Raw genomic sequence first — 9,279 nt, 5'->3', positions numbered from 1 at the left:
ATATTTGTCATACAACAAGTGACACGTACCTCATGTGTATCACTACACAGCCCCCCCAACATTAGGCAGGCCACTTCACCTCCTGTTTTAAAATCTCTGCTAAAAACGCACCTGTTTTCACTGACATTTAACACAGTGTGACTTGATTTACTTTTTCTAATGTTTTGTGTTTCATGTTTTACTTTTGATGCTTTTAATTCAGTTTTTTTTAATTACTGGCATTAATTTTAACTGTTAAGCACTTTGGAAACAGCTGCTGTTTTTAAATGTGCTTTTTAAATACTTGACTAGATAGTCCAACAATATGTCACGTGAATCAATCGCTTCTATTGAAAAAAGTACATTTTAATGTGTTAGTCCAATCAGAAATAACATGTTACTCCACATAAATGGAAGACTATAATAGTTTATAACTTTTTCATAAAACTCAGTGATAAAATATCTGAACTGTTGCTTTATTATCCCTTAATAATATGCGATAATTATAACTTTGAAAGTAGACTTTTTTAATAAAGAGGACATGTGATGAACATTTTTACAAATGTCAAACCTTTATCTAATTTAAGCAGATTAGTTTACCTTAATTAAAAAATGATGTGCCTTTTCTGCATCTTAGCCTAAGATTGTGTGGATGAAGAACAAAATGATCATCGGTGAGAATCCCAAATACTTGATGCAAAACAACCAGGGAGTGCTGACCCTCAACATTCGGAAGCCGAGCACTTTTGACGGGGGCAAATACTCCTGCATGGCTGTCAACGACTTGGGCAAGGATGAAGTGGAGTGCAAGCTAGACATCCGAGGTGAGAATAGATAAAAGCCTGCAAGGCTGGGAGGGAACAGGACATGAGTGTGTGGGGGTGTATGGCATTTTACTGCAAGATGACAGTAATGAGATTTAAATAACAGACACTCAGAGCAAAAGAAGGAAATGAGTTTTTGCTTATAACTACATGAAAAACCAGCTTGGGCATTAAATAAACTAAAAAAGGGTTGTCCCTAACTTGTTCCAACACTCTCCTTTCTCTTTAACCCACAGTTGCCACAGATCCAGACAAGAAATGAGAAGCCAAACAGCAAAGAATGTGAAGATGAACCAAACAGTGAATAATGAGTGAATGTTACCACGCAGGGTACAAGTTATACAAGGAGTGAAGCAAATAAAATGTATTGATGCCTGCGACAATTTCAATTATTTTTGAGTTGCATCTTTTTTTCCCCCAATATTCAGATTTGTTTTATTTGCGTGAAACAAACAAAAATCATACAGAACGCTCAGAGAAAAACAAAAGTGCTCCTAATGCTTGCACACAACACATATTAATGACATAAATACATTTGATTTGCGGGAATATCTTCCATGCTTGTTTTCGTTTTTCAGCACAGATGTGTTAATCCTCTGCACTACATTTCCCTGGAATAATGTGCTCTCCTCCTGTGGACTGCCACCCCAATACTGAACAACAGCGCCGCCGTCAGGAGTCCTACTGCCACTGCAAGAGCTGTTATCATACCTGTGGGGGACAAATATTACAAACATGCGAATATGAGACCTTCTAAAAGTTTTCCTTCCTTCAAATCTCTGCTGTAATTGAACTCCTGCAATTAATGTAATAATTTAAGGCCTAGCATCCCTTGAAGGAATGCCTATTGCCCACCATGTAAATCAATATGGCCGCCACAACAACGTCTTGCAAGATGTGTTAATACCAGGAGTATGGTAAATAAATAGACTGTACTTATATAGCACCATTTTATCTTATCAAGATACTCAAAGTGCTTTACAACACAATCTGTGCCCTCATTTACCCATTCATACACTCTACTAGATCTATAGAAAGGATAATCAGAGCTTTATCACATTCACACACTGATGGGACACACATTGGAGGCAATGAGGGGTTCAGTGCCTTGCCTTTCCCAGGGACACTTCAGCATGTGACTGCTGGTGGACTCTAACCCCCAACTCTCCCAGTGGAGGATGACTGCTCTAACCACTCAGCCACAGCTGCCCATGGGTATGGGTTGAGAGTGACTCCCAGCTGCCACATTAATTTTACCACATTATTTGTAGTTTTGAGAAGCTTGTAGATTAGCTGCGGCAGCCATCTTAAATTGAGTTGACTCCAAAAATGAACGAGTTACTGAGAGTTTCGTTAAAATCCACCCATGGGTCACAAGATAATTTCCTAACGGGTGGACTGTGCTGACTTTAACTATTTTAGCCAAAATTTAAGCAAAATCTTTGTGCTAGTTGCATTTTGATATGTTCAGAATCACTCTCATTATTATCTTATCTAAAGGGATGCTAGGCCACACCAAATTTGAGCACAACGTATAGGAAATTGACTGAGTCATGGCCACACTTGTGTTTGCTAAGGTTACTTCGCAGTGGCAGCCATCTTGAATAGATTTGATACAAAAAAAAAAAAAAAAACAACAACACAGTTTTAAACACACATACTCTCTGAGAGTTTCATTCAAATCTGTGCACTGGCTCATGAAATATTTTGCTCATGATACAGCCAAATGAACACAGACAGCTAAATTATTGCACCTTGATATCTCTTGTGTTGAAGCAACATACTGAGACTAGAGAAATTTAATTTTCTTCAAAAATGCAGTGCTTATTGCTGAAGAACTTGCTGACAAACGGCTGAAAGTAGCTAAAAACATGGTGAAATTTTGCTGAAATTGTAGAACAAGTCAAAGTTAGCAGAAGAAAGAAGAAAGAACATATATTTGCTGAATTTTGGTTTTAAAAAGCAGAAATGATCACAAAACAGTAAAGTAGCTAAAAAGCTGAAATTAGCAAAGAAAATAGCTGAAAAATAGCTGAAAAGGCAGGAATAAACTTAAAATACCTAACTAGAAGAATGTGGAGAGAGCACTGTTGTGCCCAATTAGGTTTAAAGAAGTAGAAGTAAGCACAAAAAGTGGAAATTATCTGGGGGAAAAAAGTAGAATTTTGCACAAAAAACAAACAAACAAAAAAAAAACTGCTGAATAGTAGCTAAAAAAAAGAAAGAAGTTTAAATTACCAGAAGGGAGAGCACATTTTTGCTGAATTAGGCTGAAAAAAGTTGAAATGTGTGACAAAAATGTGGATTTAGCTGAAAATGCTGAAATAAGAATAATAATTAAAAAAAATACGCTAAATAGTAAAAAGCTGAAACTAGCAGAAATAATCTGAAAGGAGCATAACAAATTTAAATTAGCAGAAATAACAGAAAAAGCACAAAAATGATGTATCATAATTAGCAGAAAGAATCTGAAAGGATCACAAAGCAGCTGAAATTAGCTGAAAAATGTTTCAGTTTACACAAGGAAGCTGAAGCAGAACCAATATAAATGTGAAAGGAGCAGTAAAAGGTTGTAAACGGATCTAAAGCTTTGAAAGGTGTCAAATTCGCTCAGTTCATTTCATGTGAGAAAAAAAGTGGCAGAAAGGCTAAATAATTCAAAAGGCTGAAGGTGCATCAATACCAAGTCACAGCAGGATTGTCCTGAACGAGCTAACATTTTAATTTATGATTTGTTAATATAGCACAAAAATTGTGGAGCAAAAAAGATGCCAAAAAACGGATGAAAGAAAAATGGATCACAATAGTGTGAATGCTTCATAAACATTCACACAAATTTAGGACAAAATGTCTCACCTGTGCTTGACCACTTTGTATTGAAGCCACATTCAGCGTCCCACTCCTGTGGCATAACGTCCTGCAGCAGCTCAGTGAGCATGGATAAGGGGCAGGGGTTTAACCCACTGCATCCTGGCACTGGGTTGGGGTAGGGGTCATGCTGGGACTCGTTGCGGTAATGCAGCTCCACTGAGTAGGATCTGGGGAATTATTAGCACAACGTGAGGACACACAGTGGTGGGAAGTGTTATGCAAACCTGCACTGATTTAACCAGTGTGGAGCTGGTCTGATGCCCAGCTTCCACTGAATTGAAAAGGAAAGGATGTTTGAATGGTTCATTCAACTAAAAGATGGTAATAACCCAAAATGTGTGTGTGTGTGTGTGTGCGTGTGTGTGTAATGCATCCGACCTAGATAGCTTGCTTGAATATTCTAAGAGAACGCGCACAAAATAAAAACTGGAAGGAAGTCATTACCCATCATACTCCTGGTAAAACTCAAAGAGCTGACAGGCGGCGTACGGAGGAAGGAACCCGTTGTAGACGTCCAGAGCTGCCTGGAGGGTGATGAGTGTGGAGTCATGCTAGGATGTGGAGCGAACATTAGGAATGACAAGGAGGTGAGGAGACGGGAAGCAGCAGAACGCAGGACGGTTGATAAATTTGCAAATGCGCACCAAAAGCGATGCACTTAAGCAGCGAGCTTACAGCGGAGTACATGATGAATTTAAGAGGGCGGCCTTGCTCCACAGCATCAGAGAAGTTCCTCAGGATGGCACTTAGCAGAATCCCTGGTAAATTAACGACAGCGCAAATTAATTTACACAACCTTTTTGACTTTGTCGGGCTGCTTTTTCTCAGCATTGTCAGTTTTGTGCTATTAGCTTCGACGTGCTGATATTCTTCTGGGAAGGACACACTTTACACTGTCTGAAAGGACAACAACGCCTAAGCCAGCACCCAGCTTGTATCTAATATTTAGCAACGAATCACCTCTGATGTGAAATCTCACCTCCAGAGAGCCTGGCCTTCTCTTTTCGCTTGTGACTGAGGATGCTGTATGTAACCTCAAAGGATGCGATTCTCCTCAGGGTGTCCAGGACGTCATGGGTAGCCCAGCGAGGGAGAGTCAAGTTATGGATCCTCTGTGCAAAGAATGAAAAAAAAGCCCTCCATCTTTATCCTAATAATAACAGAAGAAAACCCACAAACAGAAGAGAACAAGGTTTAAAATGTCGACACATCGTTTCTGTTGTTCCGTCTATTTTTAGAGCGAGTTGGAAGATAACAGATGCTCATTTTGCAAGTGTGAATGAGCGTTTTCAACCTGGCCCAGAATCCACCCGTGTCATAATGTTTTAATTACTATTTCCATATGCGCTCCTGTTCATGTCTGAGTGGAAGCAGGGAAACATCCCCCTCTGTTTTCAGGCCTCCAGAGATGAGTTGAGGAAAAGCTGAATTTTTTATCTTCTCATTTCTGTTTTGTCTCAAAGTACTTTAGAGTTGGTGAATTATTCTTGATCCTATTACTTGGACTGACAGAACTGTGCAGAAGTCTTGAGTCATTTCTTTATAATATGCTTTTAAAAAGCCAGACGTTCTTGAACTCGTTGAATGTAGACTTCATCAAAACGTCTTTAGGCTTTTTGACAGTCTTGCCAAGTTTCTCCTTTGACTTTGGCTGAGTTTTATCTTTATTTTATTGTATTTGTTGCATTGAAGCTACATATAAGGAAATTAAAGAAGGCCCTGCATTCCTTGAAGGATTAAGTATTGCCTGCTGCCTTCCATGCCGCAGTTTGAACAAGTCATCTCATGCTGAAAATCAAGTTGTAGCTGCTTCAGACAAACCTTGAAAATAACATAATGATCAATGTCATGTGATATAGGGCTTCAATTTTTGGTGCGAGCCCCCAGCTCGACCCGAACTGACCCAAAATTCAGGCCAGGTCAGGCCAAATGTATGTGCTTGATGGGCGGTCTGGGCCGATCTCAGGCTTTTGATGTGGTTTTACAAATCATACAGCACAAAGAGAACTAAATAAGAATGCACAATATAACATTGTGTTAATCTACTTGTTGAGGAGGAGGCAGTAAGTTTACATGTTGAGGGTGAAAAAGAAAGAAAATAGAGTGCAGAAGTTAATCAGACTGTGAAAAGAGAGAGTATTTTTTTTTGGTTCGGGCCTGTAATTACAATTAAATACAATAGTTGGGTCAGGCTCATAAAAAATGCCATATGGGCCGGGTCGGATTTTTTATGCCTGAATGCAACTTTAATGTGATATTAGAAGATGTCACTCTCAAAATATGTTTTTTAATCAGTTTCATCATCTGCCACCAGCAATTTTAGCTTAACATCTACTAAGACTGACCAAATTATGGCCATGTTAGGTAATGTTGATTAGCTATGGCAGCCATCTTGAATTTGATTGACATCAAAATATTCTAAAATTTAAATGTACATTCACTGACTACTTTCCGAAGCTTTCATTCAAATCTGTCGAGTGATTCATCAGATAATTTTGCTAACAGACAAATAGAGTTGACTTCAGTTAACGCTAAATATTAAGTGTGAAGCTCACTCAATGAAACACACTGGGAGTATGTTTTGTGAATGACTCTCAGCTACTACCACACCAAAGTTTATCACAGCATCAGTCTTTTTTTTGTGTGTGTGTTTTTTAATGGTCCATTTGCTAAAATGTACAATGATTTGGGTTGACTCCAAAAGTTTATCAGTTGTAGATGCACATCCAATGATTATTGAAAGCTTTATTAAAATTCATTCAGTGGTTCATGAGATTTAATAACAGACACACAAACAAAATCATTATTATCTCCTGGAAGGCAACAGTGGATGCTAAATAGTGGTGGTTTAAAAACTTATAAGCTTTCTATAATTTATGTGTTTGCTGAGTGACATACCTGACAGGTGAGCGTGTCGTACACCCTCCATATTTTTTTACCAACCAGTCTGGACACCGGGTAGCCTGTGTAGTTAGAAAGTGTCTCCACGAAGTTCTACAAGAAAAGGAGATGATCAAATCAGGCTCTAAACGATGCTTTCACTTTAACTTAGATTTGTTTTGTGTCTTATATGGTACACTGATTAAATATCTTTATGTAGGTGTTTATAAATCAAACGTGCGCAGGCCAGCAGCTCACGTTAACAGAAACAGTTGAGAGACTTTGTCTTGTGCTGCGAGTCCGACAGCTCCACCTGTTTCTTGCATATACCTTACAGGTACAGCAGAGGGTGTTAAGATTTAACACAAAGAGGCCATGGCCTGATCTCAGACACCTCCTCAGCAGGCAGTGCACGGGGCTCGGTTTAATTAAAACTGTTTTATTGTAATTCTTCATCTAATTTGAACCAACCGTTAATTAGTGTCTCGGAGAACGTGAGAGAAATTGCACTGTGCAGCTTTTTGCAGACACTGGAGTCACCGTGCCTGAGAAAAAAATCAGTGAGAGGACATGGTGCATAACTAACACGTCCACTGGAAGTGCTGATTACGCTGGCACCAACAACTGTGAAGTATAGATATTTCACTGAAATGTGCACTTTTAAGTCGGTGCAGCTTGTTTAGAGCTGAAGGCACCGATAAAAGAAGCAGCTGAGTTTGAAATAAATGTTGATAAATCTCATGTCTAGAATTGAGTTGGTTACATTTTTTTTTACTACTTAACAGGCACGGTTAAGTGACGATCTGAGATGGAAGCAGAGGTTTGTTTTTTATCCAGCACTGATGTGGAGCGTTTTCTCTCTCTGTGCTCTATCTTACCTGGTGGGCTCTGAGGAACCTCTGGTAGGGGGCACTCTCGAAGGTCTCTGTCATCAGGGACCTGAACCTGGAACAGTCTTTCCCTGGAGACTTCAGCAGCTTAAAAGTTCAAAATAACAGCAAGAAAACAATATTGGTTTTAGATTTTAAACCAGTGCAGAATCGAAGCAGACCAGTTTCGCAGCTGAAGTGAAAACTGACAGCAGAGTGAAGATGAGCACTCAAATGAATTTATGCATACAGCTGTGTATGGATTCTGGATGAAAAGGAAACATGTATTTGCTGCAGCAGCCCACCTTGTCCTGGGCCCTGGGGATGGTGTGCACCGAAATGGGACGCCACAGTAACTGGGGCATGATGGGAGGCGGGCGCCTGGCAGGAAGGAACATCCCAGCGAGGCAGGCTTGGGCGCTCATCAGAGTGCGGTCGTAGTCTGTGCTCCGGACGTATAGCTGTTGTAAACATGGATGAAAAGAGGCATTCAAAATATTGCATGTGCTGGTACTGATGATGTCTTCCTTCAAAATGGGAAGCCAGTTTGCTTTACCTTTTTATTATTGTTATGTTATTTTATTTTTTTAATCATTAAAGTGATTGGTCAGTTTTTTCAATTTGTCAACTTTGAGCTGTGACATTAGTCATAGGGCACAGAGGGTGTAGAAAAGGACAGAAGTCATCCTCCATGCTAGGCTAATGGCTTTTCACACAATCTCCCATTTCATTTTTGTTTTTCAGGCTCAGAAAACAATTAGTTCTCCAAAATGACATATCAGTGTGAACATAAAGCTACATTAGCTAATCCAACAAAGTTCAGTCGGATCATCTGGACGGTTTCTTTTTTGTTGAGATGTTTCATCATTCATCCAAAGGACTTCATCAGTATGAGAAGCCATAAACAAACTGTGTCCCACAAGCAGCACACTCCCATAGTGGACCAACAAGTTTGCTGGTGATCAGATGGTTTCTGGGGCCCGCCCTCTCCCCCGTAAACTCCTCTCTGGCAGCCATAGCCAAAGTGGCTTAAAACATCAAAGTCCATGCTCAATAATCCAGGTAAAAAAGTTCAGTCAGGTCATCTGGACGGTTTCTTTTCATCCTTCATCCAAAGGAGTTCATCAATATGAGAAGCCACAAACAAACCGTGTCCCACAAGCAGCACACTCCCATAGTGGACTAACCAGTTTGATGGCGATAAGATGGTTTCTGGGGCCCGCCCTCTCCCTCATCGACTCCTTTTTGGCAGCCATAAGCAAAGTGATTTAAAACATCAACGTCCATTCTCAATAATCCAGGTAAAAAAGTTCAGTCAGGTCATCTGGATGGTTTCTGTTTTTGTTGAGACATTTCGTCTTTCATCCAAAGAACTTCATCAATCTGAGTTTCTAAACTTTTCTACCTGGATTATTGAGCACAACCCATTAGCTAATATTAAATTTCAGTGATTTTGTCTGTTTAGTTTCTTGCTATTTTGGAGAACAAAGATCAATCTCAGAAATTCTAAAGTAGTTCATGTCAACCTTTTACATGAAACTTTACACTGTCATCAATGTCATATTACATGTTTATTCCAGCAGAAGTATCATGATAATCCAAGCCATCTTAAAAGAAAAGGCTAAAGCTAATTGTTGCTGCCTTTTGACCTAGCAAAAACAAATTGCAAACATGCAAAGACATTTTCCATGTAAATACACTTAATAGAGAACTGACAGGAATGTACATGTTTTTTAAACAGTATTTGTGCAAATCTCTTTGAAATTTAAGAGAATGAAATTGTGAGACGACACGGAGATTAGCTGTTAGATTGTCTATATATATATATATATATATATATATATATATATATATAT

General features: G+C 39.2%; 2 protein-coding genes across 4 annotated transcripts in view; one reads left to right on the top strand and one right to left on the bottom strand.

The window, feature by feature from the left end:
* Nucleotides 1–1,180, top strand: part of mybpc2b (myosin binding protein Cb) — a 39,170-nt gene extending 37,990 nt beyond the window's left edge. For all 3 annotated transcript variants that reach the window (XM_037691388.1, XM_037691387.1, XM_037691386.1), the window contains 2 exons: nt 617–803; nt 1,040–1,180. In XM_037691388.1, the coding sequence (XP_037547316.1) occupies nt 617–803; nt 1,040–1,065 (213 nt within the window). In that variant the 3' untranslated portion in view covers nt 1,066–1,180. The remainder of the gene's footprint in view (nt 1–616; nt 804–1,039) is intronic.
* Nucleotides 1,181–1,278: 98 nt separating this feature from the next.
* LOC119423957 (testicular acid phosphatase homolog) overlaps nt 1,279–9,279 on the bottom strand; it is a 14,340-nt gene continuing 6,339 nt past the window's right edge. Inside the window, exons 4-11 of the mRNA XM_037691389.1 lie at nt 7,729–7,884; nt 7,433–7,531; nt 6,573–6,668; nt 4,654–4,786; nt 4,350–4,432; nt 4,119–4,225; nt 3,660–3,841; nt 1,279–1,514 (exon numbers count right to left, since the gene is read on the bottom strand). Of these exons, the coding sequence (XP_037547317.1) occupies nt 1,405–1,514; nt 3,660–3,841; nt 4,119–4,225; nt 4,350–4,432; nt 4,654–4,786; nt 6,573–6,668; nt 7,433–7,531; nt 7,729–7,884 (966 nt within the window). The 3' untranslated portion in view covers nt 1,279–1,404. The remainder of the gene's footprint in view (nt 1,515–3,659; nt 3,842–4,118; nt 4,226–4,349; nt 4,433–4,653; nt 4,787–6,572; nt 6,669–7,432; nt 7,532–7,728; nt 7,885–9,279) is intronic.

Source organism: Nematolebias whitei, chromosome 17, assembly GCF_014905685.2.
Source record: "Nematolebias whitei isolate Nwh7 chromosome 17, NemWhi1, whole genome shotgun sequence".
NCBI classification, from domain to species: domain Eukaryota; kingdom Metazoa; phylum Chordata; class Actinopteri; order Cyprinodontiformes; family Rivulidae; genus Nematolebias; species Nematolebias whitei.
This window is presented reverse-complemented; position numbering and strand designations above follow the sequence as displayed.